Source organism: Nannobrachium achirus, assembly GCF_963921795.1.
Source record: "Nannobrachium achirus genome assembly, chromosome: 15".
Lineage (NCBI taxonomy): Eukaryota > Metazoa > Chordata > Actinopteri > Myctophiformes > Myctophidae > Nannobrachium > Nannobrachium achirus.
This window is the reverse complement of record NC_137822.1, coordinates 48,362,508-48,385,281: the sequence shown is the minus strand read 5'-3', so window position 1 is coordinate 48,385,281 and position 22,774 is coordinate 48,362,508. Positions and strand designations below refer to the sequence as shown.

Here is a 22,774-nt window from a genome sequence, read left to right as displayed (position 1 = left end):
CTTTACAGGCGGACAGCGGGTGACGCGGGCGTTCGCGCTGCCGTGGAGACACAAACACACTCGCTCCGCTCCACCAGGCCATATTTCTAAAGATGAACACATTCGAGCTCTAGCCGCAAAACTCTTAACTCATTTAACGCTGATCCCGAGTATACTCGTGAAAAATACTCGAGTATTTAGAGTGCCGATCCCGAGTATACTCGCGTAAAATACTGTATATAGAGTAACGCTGGCACTCTTACCCTACGGTCCGTTGGAAAGTCCTGGCACGATTGGACTCGCCGATTCATCATCATCCACGTGCACAAAATAGTAATCCCTTAACATGGAGGCCGACGGTGGATCTCATCTTTAAAACTCATTTACTGCCATTTTGAATGCTCTACTTTCAGGGCTCCCCGCCAAGAGGTCTCCATAGACTTCCATGTAATTTATAGTGCACGGATCATGCACGCCCATGCACAGATGATGCACCATGTTTGTGCAGTTTGTTCACAGCTTTCAAACAAAAAAGTCCGATTGGAAATCCGTTCAGGCATTCATGAGATAGATGCCATTATGTTTTACATGTTATGTAAACAAAAATGGCTGCCCTGTTTGAAAGATGGGGTTGTATGGGGGTGAAACATGCAAAATCGCGATTGAAATCGTTTTAACTAGATTTAATGGGGTCCAAAAATAATTTTTCAAAAAAAAAAAATTATTATTATTTTTTTCTTTTTTCCATTTTCTAAGTAAAACTCGTCATACTCGTCATTGGCAGAGTGGACACACTTACATAACTCGTCAAACTCGTCATAAGCAGGGGATGAGTTTTAATGTCCATTTTCTCCGAAAAACACTTTTAAAGCCAAGGATGGCATTAGATTCTCGCTACAAATACGTAATAACAAAGGCAACGATCGGCCATTACAGCAACGGCATGGAGTGACGATCGCTTCCGTTGAATGACGTCATGACGTCAAACCGGAAATGTTTACGCAATGGACTTCTGGCCTTCAAAATAAGAGACTGGCCGCGGATGGAGCCTGCGAGTGGCACGCTGGACATTTAACCCGTTCATGTCTGGAGCACTAAATGGGTTAATGCGCATTAAGAGGCTTTATGGAAACGCAGCTATTGTAAATGAATTACTAGGGCGCGTCAACCACCGCCCATCTGAAAGGCACTCAAGAATGAGATTTGGTTCCATCCATGGGGTTACAGTACTGTACATCTACAGTATGCCAGTGGTTTTCAACCGTTTTCACATCAAGGCCCATTATTTATTCAGCATCTGAGCCACGGAATAAACATTTGATGAGATTTAGCCTCTCAGATCCAAAACCTACAATATTTTAGTTGTGATATTAACAGGCTTAAAAAAACTGCAAACCGAGCACTTATTTACCTTAAAGTTTGCGTATAGGCCTATAGTTATAGGGTGTGCACCTCCTCGGGGCCTGGACTAGTGTGTGTTGTTAAAGAATTTACCGTAGAGCAAAACGAAACCGACATTTTTTGGGGTGCTTTAGGAAAAGATCCAGGACTTTAAACCCATTTAGACCTGGACTTATTGTATCCTTTAGCTATTGAAAAATAGCAGAAATACAGCTGCGAACTGGTGGATTTTTTTAAAAATCCTGAAAATGTGTGCAAATCTTGAATATATAATTTTCAAAGCAAACCTTTGTAACTCAAATCTTTGCTACAGTGGGGGGTCCCTGGAACAACATATTTTCAGATGGGGGTCCGTCATGTCATTTTGGGTTTTTTTGACATAAAAAAGGTTTGAGTCTGACACATAGAAACATGCGTTTTTCAAAAGACCTTAGAAGGATTTAGAAGAATCGGGTCAAAACATTCAAAGACTTGCACAATGTTTCTAGGTTTTTCAAAAAAAATAGCAGATCTACAAGCTCACAGCGCTGCACTCGGTGCCGTGCTGTGATATGCAGATGATTGTATATCTGCTATTTTTTTTATAGTTAAAGCATAAAATAATGGTTAAATTGATCTAAATGGATTAATAACAACACAAACAAATGACTGCAGTCAAATCGGGTGTCTCCGTGAAAGCTCTTCCTCCCCCTCGCCTGAAGTCCCATGCCAGAATGCTGGTCAGTGGACTGACCAGCCACAATGAAGCCTGCTTTTGTTCTTCTGGCTCTGTCTCTCTCTCTCTGTCTCTCTGTCTGTCTGTCTGTCTCTCTCTCTCTCTCTCTAAGCGGGGCAGATGAAACCATGCCATTGTTGTAGTAGCGTCCAGCATTAGGTAGGCTACAGCAGCTACAGTAAGTGAGGATGTGTTGTTGCACGGTGTTGTGATCACAGCATCCACTGTATGCTGGCTAGTAGGACCGCTTTACTGACAGCAAGACGGAGCTTACACCAAAACACTGCTGCTAAACACCTCTCTCTCTCTGTCTCCCTGTGTCTGTCTCTCCCTCTCTCTCTCTCTCTCTCTCTCTCTCTCTCTCTCTCTCTCTCTCTCTCTCTCTCTCTCAGTCGTGGAGGACGATGAGGATGACTTCCCGAGCATTCGCCCGGACGGAGACTTTCTGCACGGCGGCAACAATGGAAGCAAAGACAGAAGTGAGTAATAAAAAAAAAAACCTCGGTTCGAAGTGAAGCGGTGAATTTTTATTCTATGTGTTCTAGAGCTATGAAATATGTGTTCTAGATCTATACATTCTATGTTCTAGATCTATACTTTCTATGTGCTTTAGTTCTATATTTTTTATGAATTCTGAATGAATGAAGGATTTTGTCTGGAGGGCCAAATTGTCACGTGAAGCTTGACCAATCCTCAATTCTGCATGCACGGGACATGTAAGGGACAGACAAAGCCACACCTTGGAAGCGGCTTTCACCGCTTCAAAAACAATACCAGTTTTCCTTTCCTCTTGCAGAAGACGGTAACGAGTGGGAGACTTAGAGAGAGTAATATCTGGGCTGCTCGCTGTCTAACGGACAAGTGGGAATTCATAATCTCTAGAACAACTGGGCCACAATCTCTCTCTGTACAAAGAAGCACTTTACATGATTTAAGACTATAGTTATATTATATGAATGAATATTCTAGATATTGTTGTATGATACACACCAGGCCTGGAATTCCACCATTTTAGGGGCAAGGCCACTTTTGGCCTTTGGGGTTGTCCATTTTTGGAGGGCACAAAGGCCAAATGCCAGGGCAGGAAGGCCATCAAATGAAACAAGATTTTAGAAATTAAATTGACTATGTAGAATCTGGTGTGAAATAAATAAATGGGTCTTTACAATCTGATGCTCAGCCCTGCACAAATCAAAGATACTGGATTGGTTTAAAAATGGGGACTCAACAAGACACTGGTGTCTACATGACAAGAAAGAGACACTGGTGTCTACATGACAAGAAAGAGACACTGGTGTCTACATGACAAGAAAGAGACACTGGTGTCTACATGACAAGAAAGACACTGGTGTCTACATGACAAGAAAGACACTGGTGTCTACATGACAAGAAAGACACTGGTGTCTACATGACAAGAAAGACACTGGTGTCTACATGTTGACAAGACAGAGGCCTGAGGCCACTGTGGTCTCAGGTCATGCCATTGGTTTGAGGGGCATTAAGGCCACTGTGGTCTCAGGTCATGCCATTGGTTTGAGGGGCATTAAGGCCACTTTGGTCTCAGGTCATGCCATTGGTTTGAGGGGCATTAAGGCCACTGTGGTCTCAGGTCATGCCATTGGTTTGAGGGGCATTAAGGCCACTGTGGTCTCAGGTCATGCCATTGGTTTGAGGGGCATTAAGGCCACTGTGGTCTCAGGTCATGCCATTGGTTTGAGGGGCATTAAGGCCACTGTGGTCTCAGGTCATGCCATTGGTTTGAGGGGCATTAAGGCCACTGTGGTCTCAGGTCATGCCATTGGTTTGAGGGGCATTAAGGCCACTGTGGCCTCAGGTCATGCCATTGGTTTGAGGGGCATTAAGGCCACTGTGGTCTCAGGTCATGTCATTGGTTTGAGGGGCATTAAGGCCACTGTGGTCTCAGGTCATGCCATTGGTTTGAGGGGCATTAAGGCCACTGTGGCCTCAGGTCATGCCATTGGTTTGAGGGGCACAAGTCCAAACTGAGGTGCAAATAGCAAGCAGGGTATGTATGTAACCCTAACCCACCAAAACGGACGTCCTGGATTAATCAGAGAGGCATAACTAGACAGATATGTCCCAGAATATAACTTTATATGCTCATATTTCAACTTACATTAGAAACAATAACAATAATCCTGTCAAACTAAAAAAGTCCATATGACGTCCTGGTAATGACGTCAAGATCATCCCCATATGGGCTGTGATCTGGCCTAGTTCTGAACGTCACCGGAGTCACCGGAGGACGTTATCATAACGTCATTTGGCTTGCAGGGTACATGGATACAGTTGTAGGGTTGAATTTGTTCTCCTGCTATGCAATAAGGAGGAGATAAGGAGGAGCTGTAACACATGGTCACATGATCTCCTCTCTCTCTCTCTCTCTCTCTCTCTCTCTCTCTCTCTCTCTCTCTCTCTCTCTCTCTGTGTGCAGTGCTTCAGTGCGTGAGTTCAAAGGGCATCAATGGCATCGACTTCAAAGGCGAGGCCATCACCTTCAAGGCCACCACGGCGGGCATCCTGGCCACGCTGTCCCACTGCATCGAGCTGATGCTCAAACGAGAGGACACCTGGCAGAAGAGGCTGGACAAGGTACTGTACATTAGGGGTGGGCGATATGGTGATAATTATCGTTGAGTATCCTGCGTGCCGATCCCGCGATGTCGTGCGAAATATACTGTATATAAAGTAAAGCTGGCACTGGCTACGTACCGTCCGTTGAAAAGCCCTGTCACGGGTGGAGTCGCCGATTCATCATCATCGCGCATCCATGTGCACACAATAGTGATCCCATCACATTGAAACCAACAGTCTTTCTCATCTTTACAGTCCATTTTCTCCAAAAAAAAAACACTTTTGATGCCAAGGATGGCATTGGATTCTCGCTTAAATAGCACAAGCATGAAGGCATCCATCTTCCACCACTGTTTACGTTTTGGACCAGAACTACTTCCGGGTGAATCTCCGTCAAGTAGGAACATGTTGAGTTAGCTCGATCTACTTCCGGCCTTCAAAATAAGAGACTGGCCGCGGACGGAGCAAGCGGCCGGCACGCTGGAAAATTAACCCTTTCATGTCGGTGGCACTAAATCGGTTAAGTTGAGCGCCCTACAGACGGACGGCGGTTGCGTGACACTTTGTAAGCTTGTAGATCTGCTATTTTTTCACATTCTTCCACATGGAAACGATAATGCAAAATAATTGTGATTGCGACGGGCCTGCCCAACACACACCCACAATCCCCAGTGTTCATTTAACGCTGAGAGCAACAATGGACCCATTATGCAGTGGTGGAAAAAGTACACACATTTTGTACTTAATTAAAAGTATCAATACTGCACTGTAGATGTACTCCGTTACAAGTAAAAGTCCAGAATTCAAAATGTACTTGAGTAAAAGTATGAAAGTATTGGCATCAAAATGTACTTAAAGTACCAAAAGCAAAAGTACTAAATGTTTGAAAATAGCAGATCTACAAGCTCACAACGCGTCGCATCGCGACGCGTTGGGAGCTTGTAGATCTGCTATTTTCAAATAGCCAACTTATGAAATAGGGCTAAAGTGGTTCATGTATGTTTTATAATATTATAACGTATATCTGCAAAGTAACAGGTAACTAAAGTTTTTAAAAAATGTAGTGGAGTAAAAGTACAATATTTGGAACCGAGATGTAGTGGAGTAGAAGTAAAAGTATTGGAAATTGGAACTACTCAAGTAAAGTACAAATAGCTCAAAAGTGTACTTAAGTACATTACTTAAGTAAGTGTACTTAAGTACATTACTTAAGTAAATGTACTTAGTTACTTTACACCACTGCCATTATGAATGCTGACCACGTTCTGACCAGCTTCCATCCCTGAAAATCATACAGTCTGGAATAACGTAAGAAGAACGATGAGTACCCGGTTAAAGCGGAAGTGAAGCCTCCTCCTCACTTCCGTTTAGTTTTATGCTTATCAGAAATGACATTTTAGAATATATTTTCATGAAACGCCAGCTTCCATTATTCGCCGTTCAGGAGCTGTAGTTCCAGACTCTGTATAGCATTCAGAGATTGTGGAATAAGTTGTCTGGCTACGCGAGACCAATGCGGAAATAATGAGAAGCAGTTGTCATTAATGGCCTAAAGGTGTAAAGTGTAGCTGCTTCAAAATGTGTTTCTTCACAACAGAGACATGGTGACAGCTGTCACTCTTAACCTTGGACATGGACAATTTATTGCATTAGTATTGCGGACTGGTGAGAATCAGGGTCCATTTGGTTACAGTTGTACACTCTTACAACCCATTACAGTAAGACCTGGGACCCATTCTAAAAATGTCTTCTAAATCCTAACAGTTTCCTGAAAAGTTTCCATATCAGTGGTGCTCGGAATTCTATATATTTGAGCACAGATCACCATCTCTGTTTTGTGCAGGAGATCGACAAGCGGAAACGGACAGAAGAGAGCTACAAATCATCCATCAATGAGCTGAAGAAGAAAGCACACTACGGAGGACCCGACTATGAGGCAAGAAACTCTGTAGTCCTTGTCAGATGGAAGCCTCAAATGTCCAAATCTGTTCAAATTAAGAAATATTAGATCTGATATTTTTGCTACTTTTGTAGTTAACACATTTCCTGCCAGGTAGTTTTTATAAATCAGAAATTAAACTCTGCCAGCGATGTTCATGATTTTACCTTATTTTGAAGCACAGGGAACGTTTTTTTTCCCCCGGGCTGTTTCTAAGCGACGGAGAGTTGCGGAAACGATTCTTCTTTTCCGGGTGGAAAAATACATTGATGTTTTAACAGGTGACTGCTCTCCATTCCGACAGTGACTTCTTATTGTCGGAGTGGCAACACTTCCATAGAGGTTAGGTTTAGGGTTAGGGTGAGGGTTAGAGTCGGGTTAGTGTCGGAATGGAGACATGTTGGAATGGAGACATGTCGGAATGGAGACATGTAACCGTTTTAACAGCGTGAAGTTACACATAAAACATGGACACCCTTTGTGGCTTCCGTGGGTCTTCAAAATAAGGTACAATCAAATAAACACTGGCACTTTCTACCGACCTGAATTAATAAATAAATGGCATTGTATGTGTTAATACAAAATAATGATAATCTGTCTGGATCCCAGGCTAATCACCCCAGGACCCTTTTGAACTATACACTATACAGTAATAAGTATAATCAATATGTAATCAATAATGTGTCCTGTTTGTTCTGTCTACAGGAGGGTCCCAACAGCCTCATCAACGAGGATGAGTTTTTCGACGCAGTTGAAGCCGCTCTCGACAGACAGGACAAGATAGAGGAGCAGGTAAAATACATCACATGTCAAGCTTTATGGAGGTGAAAACCATTTTGACCCGATTCTATAAGTGTCTTTTGAATCCTTCTAAGGTTTTTTGAAAAAAAACCATGTTTCTATGTCAGCAATCTGGCCAGCCATCGTCAAACAAAAGGTCCTTTTCACTTAACTGGAGCTCAGTTAGTCTGTTCTTGAGAGACTACTATGTCAGTGGTTCTCAAACCTTTTCATGTGAAGGACCCCCAAACTGATATTTATTTGGCCACGGACCCCCAACTCAAAATATTTAGTTCCAGGGACCACCCAGAAGCAAAATTTTAGTTACAAACGTTCGCTTTGAAAATACATATATTCAAAGATTTGCACACATTTTCCAGACTTTTTCAAAAATAGCAGATCTACAAGCTGTTGATGGCTGTTGTGTTTGGTGTGTCAGCGCGGCACGTGAGCTTGTATATCTGCCATTTTTCACTGGTTAAAGGATTCAATAATTCTAGGCCTAAATGGGTTAAAGGACAACTCCGCCCTAAATCACAATAGGCTCATTTTCCTACTGATATTGATCCAAAATGACTGTCCATGGGGTCTATTAGGCAGAAATGCTCTTGTTGTCCAGTTACCCCAGCAGAACCCAGCAGCTCTCGTAGCATAGAGTGGAGCCTATAAGCCTATCGCTTTTACACTATTTGTTGTGGTCAAAAGTGATTTTCTTTTCTATAAATGTGTTACTAGTTGTCATTACAAACACATCCATGCCTTGGTTGTCCCACACAAGCCACCACAATCTCATGAATCATGTTTTGGGGGTGAGCTTTCGGCACAACTGCCCAATCAAAGTGACCGTACTGGCCAATCACAGCGCATCTTTGCCGGGACTTAAAACACATAAAAGCATAACATCTGTTTAGCAGAGTGTGGCGGCTTGTTCGGGACAACGATGACATGGATGTGTTTGTTCTAAAAGTAACAAAGTAACAAAATAGTCCTTGCAGTCTGTTGGGACCCCAACAGGTATTCAATTCATCGACTTATAAAGTAGCATCAAAAACATTTAATATCATCAAGTATTGTCGTTGTTAACTCATTTAGTGCCACCCCTTTCACCACTAGAGGGCGCCCAGTGGCCAGAGAAAATCCCATAGAGATATGCTGGTATATGCAGAAGCCCTGCAGCCATGACTTGCCTGAACACTTTCCTTTGTGCATGACTGCATGTACAGGAAGAGGATGAAGTTAGCTTGAAGTTAGCTATTGGCTACCAAGCATTTTAGAAGCCTTATTTTCGTCAACTTAGCCATGATTAAACCTTGCACACCTCATGCATGGGAAAAAAACAGAGAAGAATGAGCTCTGAAAAATCCAATGCAATCCAGAGTGGATTTGTGCAGTTTGTTCACAGCTTTCAAACAAAAACATCCGATTGGAAATCCGTTCAGGCATTCTTGAGATAATCGCCCTTATGTTTTACATGTAATGTAAACAAAAATGGCTGCCCTGTATGTTAGATGGGGTTGTATGGGGGTGGAACATGCAAAATCGCGATTGAAATCATGTTCACCAGATTTGATGGGGTCCAAAAAAAAAAAAAAAAAATTCAAAAAAATTTTTTTCCAAAAAAAAAAAAAAATTTTTTTTTTTTTTTTTTTTTTTTTTTTTTATATCCCGAACTTGTTCGGGATAGGCACCCTGTGATACGATCATATATCCCGAACTAATTCGGGATAGGCACTCAATGAGTTAAGTAACAGGACAGCTGTGTTTTTTCATATAGTTTTATATTCCAGTGTCATAGAAGGAAAGGACACAGAGAAATGTTTTATCATTTTTATTTCATATTTTTGTATTCCAGTGTAAGACAGAGAATGCAAGGACACAGAAATGTTTTTTTAATTTTTTATTATTAGTATTTTATTGTTTTTTTTTTTCTTTAAAAACAGTACACCAGCCCAAGGGCTGACACATGACAGAAATGTATTATAATTTTTATTTTATATTTCTGTATTCCAGTGTATGACAAAGAAGGCAAGGACCCAGAGAAATGTTTTGTATTTTTCAAGAATATATATTTTTGTATTCCAGTGTCAGACAGAGAAGACGAGGACACAGAGAAGCGCTGCGGTCGTTCCGTCCGGAGAAATGTTGTCTTCCTCAGAGACTCACAGGTTCTCTGACAAGGTTGGTCCTGAAGCCCAGATGAGACATTCTAATGTGTGTGTGTGCAAAGCCATTCCAAAACCAGTGTTCATCAAAATCCCACAACCCAATCGATCTCTGTGATTGAAAAGGTCAGGTTCAACTATAAAAATGACGTCGCTCGCAACTTCTGAAAAGCATTAAGGCTGGCCTTAAGGCTAGGCGCGATTGAATCGGGTAGCACTACAGGATGATTCTCTGACCAGATAATCTGAACACGATCACACTAGCCGTTTTGAACAGTCGGGCGCTCCGCACGCTACAGGATTCTCTCCAGATTGAGTCGGGCTCGAACACAGCAATAATACATAAGGCCTAACAAAAAAAAACATTGGCTTCCGGTTGGCTGTCATTTTAGGGCTGAGTAGGTAGGGTATTTATTTTATTTTATTTTTTATTTTTATTTTTTTGTGGGCATGATGGGTAGCAAGGAATTTTATTTTATTTCCTCATGGGAAGGATGGGTAGGTAGTTTTTTTTTTTTTTTAATGTTTAATTTACAGTTTTAATGAGTCATTTAAAACATATTTTTTAAATGTAATTGTAATGTTTAATTTACAGTTTTAATGAATCATGCAAATGAAATCATATTTCAATTTCTTTTAGGATACTCTTATTCTGAAGAGATTAAGAAGTCGACCACCGTCTGGAAGTCTTATTGTAATAAGAAATCTGGAAGTCTTATTGCTGCTATAGCGCAACATATCTTATTCTGAAGAGATCGGCTACAGGAAGTGTTAGATTTTCCAGCTTAGATTTGACAAAAGAACACAACTCGACGAGCGAGCGAGAGAGAGAGAGAGACGCAGTCGTACTTGCAGACATGCAGTGTCGCACGGGAGTCCGCATTCACTCAAGCGCTGTTGCCGTACAGTCTTTCAGATGAATCCCACGCTGTCATAAATGTTTCGTCTCCAACTCACGTCTCTCTGTGGTGGCTATACAGTTCTCAGCTGTACTGGTGGCTGGGCTGCTAACGTTGCTAGCGTGGCTACCGCTGCCAGTCAGTGACTGAGTGGCCACGCAATTTGTCCCCCGATTGTGTGTGTGCTTGTGTGTCTGTGTGTGTTTGGAGGAATACAAGTTGTAACGTAACTCACATTAGTTTAGCCTCGGGAAGGGACAGGTCCTGACTTCGCGAATGTGGTCGCACCAAATATATTTTTTGTAAGACGTTTTTGATCGACTCGGTCGGATTTTGACTTTATTTTTTATTATTTATTTTTTTCACTCCAAATGCCAATAAAATCATCTGGGTCGCACGTATTTAATAGGGTCGGTCGCCAACCGGAAACCAATGTTTTTTTTTGTTAGGCCTAATATAATGAATACAAAATGCCACAGGGGCTGTTCCGAGCGCAGTGCCTTGTTGCAACACGCACGCAGCGCACACGCACATACAAACAAACACATTGTGTTATCCACTCACTCAACACAACCTCACGCAACAAAAAAAAGCTTCAATATGGAAGTTGTGTCCCATTTTGATGATAATATGAGTTCACTTTGAAACGTTTCATGTACACCCATGGATAAACTCTGACATTACCCCTCTCTCTCCACTGCTAGTCAAGTGCTGCGTGCCGTCTACTTCTCACGGTGCCTGATTTATAATTAGTTGTATGACTGTGTAGCGCACATAACATCAGATCTCCAAGTCCAAACTATGTCCCTCTGCGCCACGTTGTGGATCAGGCTAGGCAGATGCGTCCGCGCAGCGATGAGAGAGAGAGAGAGCGAGAGAGAGAGAGAGAGAGAGAGAGAGAGAGAGAGAGAGAGAGAGAGAGAGACTACTAGCCCCCGCGGGACCCGCATAGCGTCTGAAACCCGCTTTACACCGAATAAAGTTTAAGAGAGGAAAGGTTTGGTGGTCGGTGACAGTATGGACAGGCCTTTAAGTGAAGGCATAAGAGCTGCTACCCAGAAATTAAATGTGTGGGGAGGAATTAATTGGCATGGCGACTAAATTGTAGATAAAAAAGGGTAAAAAGAATATATAATTGGCTTCTCTGAATGGAAAATAAACAATCTATACATTGATTTGGGATTGGAATGGCTTATCACACATTTGATGACATCATCCCTCGTAGTGCTCCCCCCCCCCCACTTCCTGTTACATGACCTGTCAATCATCTTCTCATCCCATAATAATAATACTGACATTCCTCCTGCCATCGAACTCTGCCTCATCTCCATACTGTGGTGTGCGTGTGCACGTGTGTGTGTGTGTGTGTGTGTGTGTGTGTGTGTGTGTGCGTGTGCGTGTGCGTGTGTGCGTGTGCGTGTGTGTGTGTGCATGTTGTCATCCTCTCTGTAGACACTCCCTCCTCCTCCTCCTCCTAAAGATGTCCACAGATTCAGTTCAGAGGTAACTGAAACCTAAGCCCTTGGTGTCGCATGCCGAAAATATGCAAATCTACAAGCTTGCATCGCGCTACGACGTGTTGTGTGAGCTTGTAGATCGTGTATTTTCGTCAAATGTTCGCCCGCTACGACACGCCCAGAAGAGTCTCTGTGCACAATTGTAGTCGCGCGTTTTCAGAAGTGTTGGCATTGCGCTTGTGCGGTGTCGCGGTTTTACCGTTTAACATGGTTTTATGAAATCTCAACGGTTTGTCAGCCAAACCCTGTCACGTGATCTTTGTTCACGGAAGAGCAGTAGAGAGCTTTTTGTCCAGAGCGCTGCCGCGTAGCTGCGGTGTGGGTGTACTGTATATACCGGACTACGTTAGCTCACAAACTAGGACTAGCAGTAGGAGATGAAGTGCAGTTCATAGAGCAGCAGCCTACCGCAGTTTCATCCACAGCAACGACGTGGCAAAACACAAACTATCCAAGATTAGTTTTTTACATACGTCTTTTTCACGGACAAAATAATAAATCCTGCCGCTGCGGGATAAATTAACCGATTTAGTGCCGATCCCGCGATATCTCGTGAAATATTAAACGATATCTAGAGTGCAGATCGCGGGATGACTCGCAAAATATACTGTATATACAGTAAAGCTGGACTGGCTACCTACCGTCCGGTGAAACACGCTGACATGTTTGAAGTCACCGATTCATCATCATCGCACATCCACGTGCACACAATAGTGATCCCATCCCATAGAAACCAACGGTCTTTCTCATCTTTACAGTCCATGTTCTCCAAAAAACACTTTTGATGCCAAGGATTCTCACTAAAATAGCACAAGCATAAAGGCATCCATCTTCTATCAAGTTTCGGACCAGAACTAGTTCCGGGTCAATCTTGAACATCGCCAAGTAGGAATTGTTAGCTCGATCTACTTCCGGCCTTCAAAATAAGAGACTGGCCGCGGACGGAGAAAGTGACCGGCACGCTGAACAATTAACCCTTTCTTGTCGGCGGCACTAATTGAGTTAATTGCCCGCCCGAGTTTGATTGGCTTGATTGCTGCCGAGCCAATAAAATTAAACTATGGGAAAATGGAAACTTCTGGAGACCTGCGTTAACTACATTTACACACAGAGACCATATAGACCCAATCATTATGACGTCACCACAACCAAAAAATAATGTGTGTTACCGGGTAGATTAAGGGTGATGGCATGGCGTTGGAGCAGCGCTATTGGTCCAGCTTATTGCTGACGTTCAGGTTCTTTTGTCTTGACTCCTGTGTGCCGTCCTGTGATAGGTGGAGGAGATGGTGCAGAGTCACATGACCTACTCGCTGCAGGATGTGGGCGGAGACGCCAACTGGCAGCTGGTGGTGGAGGAGGGAGAGATGAAGGTAAAGGAACACTTCACTCGTTTTAAAAACGTTACGTTTTTGACTCACTTACTGTCCCAACCCGAGACTCCCGAGATATTCCCGATGTCTTTTGTCACCACGCCTGAAATTCCAGAGATATGTTTCATTTCATTTAATCCAAAATTACGCTGGTGTTGTTCTGCTCAAAAAGTAGCGCATCTTGTTTTGATCGAAAACAATTCAAACCGGATAGGAAGAAAACAGATCAGCATTGGCTCCCATGTTAAATTTGACAGGAAAACGCAGATTTTTCAGTGATCCTGCAACGTGTCCTGCAGCATTTCTGCACTAGCTAGTTAGTGAGCTAGTAGGCTGTGGAACACAACATGGCCTTTTTAAAATCGTTTTCAGCTAGGGGTGTTATACTGGTGTGACCCATACAATCAGCTCAAAAAGGCCGTTCAGGGGAATCTTTTTAGTTTTAGAAAATGTGTTACATCTATGTTGTAGTAACCTGTTCATTATGTTATAATTATCATTATTATGATGTCTCCAGGTGTACAGGAGAGAGCTGGTGGAGAACGACATCGTTCTGGACCCTCTGAAAGCAACGCACAGCGTGAAGGGAGTGACGGGACGAGAGGTCTGCAACTACTTCTGGAACACCCAGTTCAGGAACGACTGGGAGAGTAAGTCCTCTAGACCACACCCACTACCGTAATGACTGTAAGACCACACCCATTACCGTAATGACTGTAAGAACACACCCACTACCGTAATGACTGTAAGACCACACCCACTACCGTAATGACTGTAAGACCACACCCACTACCGTAATGACTGGGAGCACAGATATAAAAAGCTAGATGCCTCCTTCGGCTAGGGGGCATATGCATTTAGCAACTAAGGGAATCTTCATCACTTCCGTCTTCATTGCTTCCGCGTGCGTCACACATAGGGAAGTTCACAGGCCAATCAGAGACAGGTGGAGGCGTGTCTTTACGCACGCAGCCTGTGAGAACAGCTGAGCCGCACAACATCGGAACTGGCTCTGTTGAATTGAATTGTGGTCCTTGGATAAGTCCTGGAAAAGTCGCGCTGTGATTGGCCAGTAGTCACTTTGACTGACAGCGTTCCCTTAGTTTTTTCAGGAAGTCCGGTCAAGAACTTTTGCACATCGCTCCAATTAACTGCAGAGGCGAACGAGGCATCTAGCTCTTTATATCTGTGACTGGGAGAGTAAGTTCTTTAGACCACACCCACTACCGTAATGACTGGGAGAGTAAGTCCTCTAGACCACACCCACTACCGTAATGACTGTAAGAACACACCCACTACCGTAATGACTGGGAGAGTAAGTCCTTTAGACCACACCCACTACCGTAATGACTGGTAGAGTAAGTCCTTTAGACCACTCCCATTACCGTAATGACTGTAAGAACACACCCACTACCGTAATGACTGGGAGAGTAAGTCCTCTAGACCACACCCACTACCGTAATGACTGGGAGAGTAAGTCCTCTAGACCACTCCCACTACCGTAATGACTGTAAGACCACACCCACTACCGTAATGACTGGTTTAGACCACACCCACTACCGTAATGACTGGGAGAGTAAGTCCTTTAGACCACACCCACTACCGTAATGACTGTAAGACCACACCCATTACCGTAATGACTGGTAGAGAACACACCCACTACCGTAATGACTGCAAGAGAACACACCCACTACCGTAATGACTGTAAGACCACACCCACTACCGTAATGACTGGTTTAGACCACACCCACTACCGTAATGACTGGTTTAGACCACACCCACTACCGTAATGACTGGGAGAGTAAGTCCTTTAGACCACACCCACTACCGTAATGACTGGGAGAGTAAGTCCTTTAGACCACACCCACTACCGTAATGACTGTAAGACCACACCCACTACCGTAATGACTGTAAGACCACACCCACTACCGTAACGACTGTAAGAACACACCCACTACCGTAATGACTGGTTTAGACCACACCCACTACCGTAATGACTGGGAGAGTAAGTCCTTTAGACCACACCCACTACCGTAACGACTGTAAGAACACACCCACTACCGTAACGACTGTAAGAACACACCCACTACCGTAACGACTGGGAGAGTAAGTCCTGGACCTATTACCCAATACATAAAAAACAATAATGAAAACATCCATAATCGAAGCTATATACACACTATGGCCTCGATGTACGATAGGATGCCAAGAGGAAAATGGCCTGGAATCAGTCTGTATAACAATGCTATGGTTAGGCCACCGGCCACTCCAACATTAAAGGTGGAATCAAAAATGCAGAGGCGGAAAACAGGTGGCGGTGAAAACAAACTTTACCTAAAAACTCAAGAGTCAAACAGAGGTACACCACACAGGGCAAGATAACGAAGAATGCAGGAGACTCAGTCACAGGGGAATCACTTACGTCAAAAAGAAATCTGCCTGTGTGAATGCACCCTAAATTACAGTGAGGTTGAGCATGTGCTACAGTAAGTGCTATGGGCCAAGGCATTGGTGTGGTCAGGCCTTTAGACATAGACGTAGCTCACATTAAACATGGATTGATGTTCTCTTTTCTCCTCCTCTTTCAGCCACCATTGAAAACTTCAATGTGGTGGAAACGTTGTCAGAAGATTCTGTGATCGTCTATCAAACGCACAAGGTAAAACTCTTACTGTAACATTAATACGATTAAAATATATTTCTGCTCCAGCTTGGATACATGGGAATCTTGTTTTGATCGGTATCATCTGTGTGTGTGTGTGTGTGTGTGTGCGTGCGTGCGTGCGTGCGTGCGTGCGTGCGTGTGTCCTATCAGAGGGTGTGGCCAGCCTCCCAGAGGGACGTCCTCTACCTCTCCTCCATGAGGAAGATCCAATCAGACAACGAGAGCGACCCAGACACCTGGCTGGTCTGCAACTTCTCTGTGGACCACGACGAAGCCCAGGTGACTCAACCAGACCACACCCACTGCCATGTGTCCCTATATACTGTACCAGTGGTTATCAAAGTGGATTCCAGGGACTCTGTGGGTTCCTTTAGGGAGGACTCTAAGGGGCCTTTTCCACCGGCAAAGAACCGGTTCTGGTTCTTTCTCCCGACTATGGGATGAACCAGAGGTGTGCTTTTCCACCGAGAACCAGAGTTGGTTCCGAACTGTAAAAGTTGGTTCGGAACCGGAACCACAAAATCCTTGGTTGTTGTAGTTCCAGAGCCAAATCCTTGGCTCTGGTTCAATCTGGTGGAAAAGCAAGCCGGTTCTCAAGAACGAACCAAGGTTCCCAAGAAAGTTGAACCGGCACTGGTTCTGGAACCGGTTCTTTGCCGGTGGAAAAGGCCCCGAAATTTACCCATACAGGTCTGTAACTCTGACAGTGTACAAATAGAACCAAATTAACCCGTTAGGGTTTATTTGGTTCCATTTGTACATCGTCAGAGTTAAGGGGAGACCTTGCAATGTTAAAGTCTGAGAAACACTGATATATACTGTCACTAACCCAGACCCCACTGTCATCTATCCCTATTCGATATACCGTCGCTATACTGTGACACAACCAGGGCTCATTTACTCCTGAAGTCTTCTGAATAAAATTCCATTTAGTATTAGTCACATTTTCGTTATCTGACATGTTTTAGTTAGTAGTCTAGTCATAAGATCATAAGTATATCTAGAGTTGATTAAGTCGACTGTTACTATCATGTCTAGGGGAACAAAAAGGATTGTGATACACTGTAATGTTGGCAAGTGAAAATGTATTTTATTAATGATCTTTTTGGTTTCTTTTAGTTTTGAATGAGTTTTTACTAAATCTAAATACAGAATTTTACAATTATTTATCTCGTGACAATTTATGAAAGTAAGCCCTGGCACAAAGCAATAAAGACATCTAATCTAATCTAACCTCTATCAAATGTTCAATCAAAAGCTGTTACAAGAAGCTGGCGCCAGCAGCTTTAACTAGGCTAGAAACATCATAGCAGAAAGCTCTCATCACACTAGAACACTAGCTCTTCAATCTGCTCCCATCAGGCAGGAGATACAGAAGCATTAAGAGCAAAACATTTCGCTTCAGAGACAGCACATCTGAACCTGCACTGACTCATGTGGCCATTTGTATATGTGTATCACTTTAAAACAACTGTATGCACTTTGCTATGCTCATCTTATCATGTCTCCTTAGCAAGTTCAACATCTCACAAACAGGGTGCACCACAACCAAATGTATCAGGGTTCAACAATTCAAAAAGGGCCGGTCAGGAACGTGGTGTAAGCAAACTTTTGGATGCCAAACATTCAGACCAAACACTAGTGTTGTAGTCCAGTCCACCTAAAGCCAGTCCAAGTCAAAACCCAGATTTAAATAAGGCCCTGTCCAGACGACAACGGATTTTTAATCCCCGGGGAGGTAGAGCCACGAACGCCCATGGGTGTCCACATGCAAACGCATGCAAACGGAGGACTAGCCGAATAGTTTCCAAAACTCCGGCTGCAGTGCATTTTTGTTACCCGGGCATATTTCTTTTCCCTTGTGGACACCGTAAACGGAGACGTTCTTTGCTTGCATGCTTACGTCACCTTGTGCTCCTCGCCTCCTCCTCCTTGCTATGAGAGAATCCCATGGTAGTCTCTGTAGAATATCCATATTTATGAGCGCATTCACGATATGTTAACATTAGAGAGCTCAGCTGTCTTATTTAGGGATGGAGCCCTAATGAATGATATTTGTTACTCTTGTCAAATGTCATCTTCATAGATGGTGGTCACTGGTCAGCCACAAACTCACAGTTGCAAAAGATACCAGTTATGTTCTGAATTTGTTGTCTCACATAGCTTTCCACCGGTTCAATGAGCCGGATCGATAAGGTGCTCATTATCAATAACGAGATGCAGCCCTCGTCTTGTTAACGGAGCATATCTGACGCGACGCGCCTGCCTCTTCTCTTTGTCAAAGTTTGGATATCAAATGCCAATATCAAATGATTTCAAGCATAATGGAGACATACGCATGCATGCAGGCATTTGAAGGTGAGAATATGTTGATTATTCACGGCATGTACCTCCTTTTTTAAATTATTTCCACGATCAGCACAAGCACAAAAAGAAAGTCTGTCTGTAGTTGCTTCTTCTCTCTCTCTCTCTCTCTGATTGATAGAGTTAGCGCACCACACTCTCTCTCTCAATACAAAGTGATGCTAGCTTGACCACGATGTTCTGATTGATAGAGTTACATTCGTTTAATGCTGAGAGAGAGAGATCGCACCACACTCTCGACGATTCCTCTCCTCTCTTGCTCTAGAAATAGTTCGCGAATTTATATTAAATGAATGTTTAAATAGCAATTGTGCATGTTAAAGTGTGAAGATTGTGAAACTTGGACGATGCATAGCCTATAGATAGATAGCTGCTGCAATGATTGCATGAGAGCAGGGGTACGCGGCCACCCGCTTCGGTGACGCGCAGACAGGGATTTATAGCGTTTTGATAATACCGCGTGGACACACATATTTTTCTACACGGGCCCGTGTGGAGGCGTATAGGTTTCAAAACGAAGTCAGAAACACCCGGGGAACGCCCGGGGATTTTTTAGGTATAGACAGGGCCTCAGACACCAAGGCTGGGCGATATTAGGAAAACCTTTGATATTCGTTACGTTGTTGAATACCTCAATTTCGATATTACTCATGATATTAGTTAAAACAATTGCATTATACAGATTTGAATGTTTTTCTGCTTTAGGTCCACTGCCTGCCTAACCCAGATAATGAATAGCATATCTATGCATGCACACTGCACAGTACACATAGAATAATGAAATTATTGAATTTAGATAACACCTGGTTACAGATGGACTGCTTTTTTGCATGTGCTACATGCATGCATAGTGTGTCTGTTAATTAATTTGACACATCCACCAATATCTCATTTCAAGGCATCTTCATCGATGAAAAGCACCAGACAGCTCTCTTATAATGTTAATTTGAAGGGGCTCCTCATAATATGGATATACAATTATTTCAATGTATTGTGGTGACTCTTGACTGGAGTGAACTCGGTGGTGGATGAGTCCCGAGTCCCTTAGTCCGAGACCGAGTCAAGACAGAGTAAAATCATGGGCGAGACTGAGACGAGTACAGTCGAGTACTATAAAACTACCAAACACACCTTAAGGACTGCATGGACAGTGTCTAACACACTGCCAGAGCACACAGCTACTGACAACTCTTAAATAGGAGGCCTTCTTCTGTGATTGGCCCAGCGTGACTGAATTGGTGCCTACTAACCAATCAGTGGCAGACTAGGTCCAGCATAGCTTAGTTTTCATGTTGTTTTCATCAGTGAAAAAAGTAGTCAACGAAAATGTAGTCATAATTTGTGACTAAATGAACGCTGGACACAACTCATTCACTGACACTCGTCTTGTTATTTATGCATAATGTTTAAATTAACTAGTGTATAAATCTTGTTTTTTTGTGTTGTTATTCTCAGCCTTCCAGCAGGTGTGTTCGTGCCAAGATCAACATAGGGCTGATATGTCAGACCCTGGTCAGCCCACCAGAGGGAGACAAAGCTCTGAGCAGAGACAACATCCTGTGTAAAATCACCTATGTGGCCAATGGTAGGTCTGCTTCTATGGGTAAAATGAGTGCGTATAAACGTCCATAATAGGACTAAACTAAAAATAATAAAAATACAAATAAATAAATAAGACTAAACTTTTGCCAACCTTGGGTAACCCTTAGTGCCCTTAATGCCAATGCTGCGAGCCAAATGTGCCGGGCCCCAAAGACAAAGACAACACAGTCAAGGAAATAAAGTTGACAAAAGTTTTATTCCACTACGTTACGGATAGGAGGGGTGTTGTTTGGAAACCGGGGAGTGGACGGGGAGCGAGCGTGGAGCTGGGAGACTGGGTTTGGGTTGGAGGGAGCCTGGAACAAAGCAGAACACAGTATTAGCATGGAGCACACGATAGGGGAGAGTGGGGTAAACTGAGACACTTTTTACATTTGCTCCCCTCTAGCCGAGCTAAAACATGCATCCCATTAATTCTGGATGTTTCCCAACAATGGAAATGATCAGAATGTATTCAAGACAAAAGGCAGTGAAAAAATAAAAGTGGTCTTGTGTCTCACTTTACCCCAGTTCAGGGGTAAACTGAGACTGAGACTGAGACGGATGAGAGAAATCAAGGGGGTAAAGTGAACCCGGTACATTTGTTGGCACATCAGGATTCATATGGGGGTAAAGTGCGACAACTGGTGTAAAGTGAGACATTTTTCCCCTCTAGGCGAGCAAAAAGATATATCAGTAAAAATGTAAACATTTCCCATTAATTCAGGATGTTTCCTAACAATGGACATTATCAGATGTCAGATCACTGGGGTTACCCCACAGACATATTTCTGGGAAAAAGGACTCTTGATCTCTTATCAATTCAGGGGAATCTTCAGCTAGCATCTATCACATGGATTTATATGTTGGTAGTTCATCAACATGTGTGATATAAGTTTTTCTACCTGAATCGATTTGCCTTGACACAACGGCTGAATAAATTGACAGCAAGAACTGTCAACCTTTACATGCAAAAAACATATTTTTGTTTACCACAGCACCGTGAGGTCTTCTTCTTCATGACAAGGGGGACATTGTAGGGGCTTGAAAATATAATAGTCACATAACCACAATGTGTTCCATTGCCTAGAGATACAGGGGGTGTCTCACATTACCCCACTCTCCCCTACACAAGGTTAGCTTTAGTTAGCTAGCACTCAGTAACACTAGATAAACTGTCTGTTAACAGCCGTCTATACTGACCACAGTAGTCGGCGTTAAAGCTTGGGGCGCCGGCTCTCTGCGGTTTATGTAGGCCAGGGCAGCCTCTGATGACGGTGACTAGGAGCAGCTGGGCTGATTGGGACCAGGCACACCTGCTGGCTGGGGGAGACGCCCGGCCCTTGCCCTTCCTTATATGGCGTGCAGGGGAGGGACTAGGAACGTCTGGCACAACAAACGCCTCGGAATACACATGGCAAAATACCTAGTGTCTTTTCTTGGTAAATAGTAAATGGTACATTTATATAGCGCGTTTTTCCAAGGTGCTTTACAACGTGCATTACATTCACCCATTCACACACACACACACATTCATACATCGATGTCAGAGGAAACCATGCGCAGCACCAACCTGCTCACCAGTAGCAGTTAGGGGTTCAGAGTCTTGCTCAAGGACACTTTGGCATGTAGACAGGAGGAGCTGGGATCTGAACCGCCGACCCACGGAATCATTGGCCGACCTGCTCTACCTCCTGAGCCACAGCCGCCCCAATTCTTAGACTATTATAGGTACATAAAACCAGTTTTAGTAAACTAATATATTATTTCCTGGGATGTGAAAAATATATACATGGCTCTTTTTCCTGAAAATTGTTCCCTGTTTGGCCTTTAAAATCTTTATAGAGAATGGAGTGTATTTTTGCAGAAACTCACAAATGTCAAGAAACCACTCCATTCCCATTGAAAAGCAGAATCCACCTTCATAGGTCGATTTCAATTTTGAAGTCAGAGAAGGTCATCAAAATAGCAAAAATATCTGATCTACAAGCTCAATGTTCTCTAATGTTCTCTTTGTGTGTGTGTGTGTGTGTGTGTGTGTGTGTGTGTGTGTGTGTGTGTGTGTGTGTGTGTGTGCGTGTGTGCGTGCGTGCGTGTGTGTGTGTGTGTGTTCCAGTGAACCCAGGAGGCTGGGCCCCTGCCTCCGTTCTCAGAGCCGTGGCGAAGAGAGAATATCCAAAGTTCCTGAAACGCTTCACTTCCTACGTCCAGGACAAGACCGCTGGAAAACCCATCCTCTTCTGAGACGCACGGCTGTGGAATGGCTGAGGTGTGTTTGATATGTTGAAGGGCTATATTTTATTTACCCATTTAGGCCTAGGATTATTGAATGCTTTAACTACTGAAAAATAGCAGATATACAAGCTCACAGCGCGGCACCGAGTGCCGCGCTGCGAGCTCGTAGATCTGCTATTTTTGAAAAAGTCGTGAAAATGTGGGCAAATCTTTGATATGTATTTTCAAAGCAAACGTTTGTAACTCAAACTTTGCTTCTGGGGGGGTCCCTGGAACAAAATATTTTGAGATGGGGGCCGTGGCCAAATACATATCATTTTGGGGGTCCTTTGCATGAAAAGGTTTGAGAACCACTGACATAGTAGTCTCTCAAGAACAGACCAACTGAGCTCCAGTTGAGTGAAAAGGACCTTTTCTTTGACGGTGGCGGGATTTGTCAAAATTCAAATTTTCACGATTTTTCAAAAATAGCAGATCTACAAGCTCGCAGCGCAGCACTCGGTGCAGCGCTGTGAGCTTGTAGATCTGCTATTTTTCAATAGTTACAGCATAAAATAACGATACACAAT

At 43.4% G+C, this 22,774-nt stretch overlaps 1 protein-coding gene across 1 annotated transcript in view; it reads left to right on the top strand.

The window, feature by feature from the left end:
* The window catches only part of LOC308298856 (ceramide transfer protein-like), a 74,804-nt gene that overhangs the window by 44,002 nt on the left and 8,028 nt on the right, over window positions 1–22,774 (top strand). Inside the window, exons 8-19 of the mRNA XM_080742545.1 lie at window positions 2,488–2,574; window positions 4,551–4,708; window positions 6,534–6,626; window positions 7,335–7,421; window positions 9,492–9,587; window positions 11,923–11,973; window positions 13,265–13,360; window positions 13,878–14,010; window positions 15,949–16,019; window positions 16,176–16,304; window positions 19,845–19,974; window positions 22,087–22,239. Coding sequence (XP_080598671.1) covers window positions 2,488–2,574; window positions 4,551–4,708; window positions 6,534–6,626; window positions 7,335–7,421; window positions 9,492–9,587; window positions 11,923–11,973; window positions 13,265–13,360; window positions 13,878–14,010; window positions 15,949–16,019; window positions 16,176–16,304; window positions 19,845–19,974; window positions 22,087–22,214 — 1,259 coding nt within the window. The 3' untranslated portion in view covers window positions 22,215–22,239. The remainder of the gene's footprint in view (window positions 1–2,487; window positions 2,575–4,550; window positions 4,709–6,533; window positions 6,627–7,334; window positions 7,422–9,491; window positions 9,588–11,922; window positions 11,974–13,264; window positions 13,361–13,877; window positions 14,011–15,948; window positions 16,020–16,175; window positions 16,305–19,844; window positions 19,975–22,086; window positions 22,240–22,774) is intronic.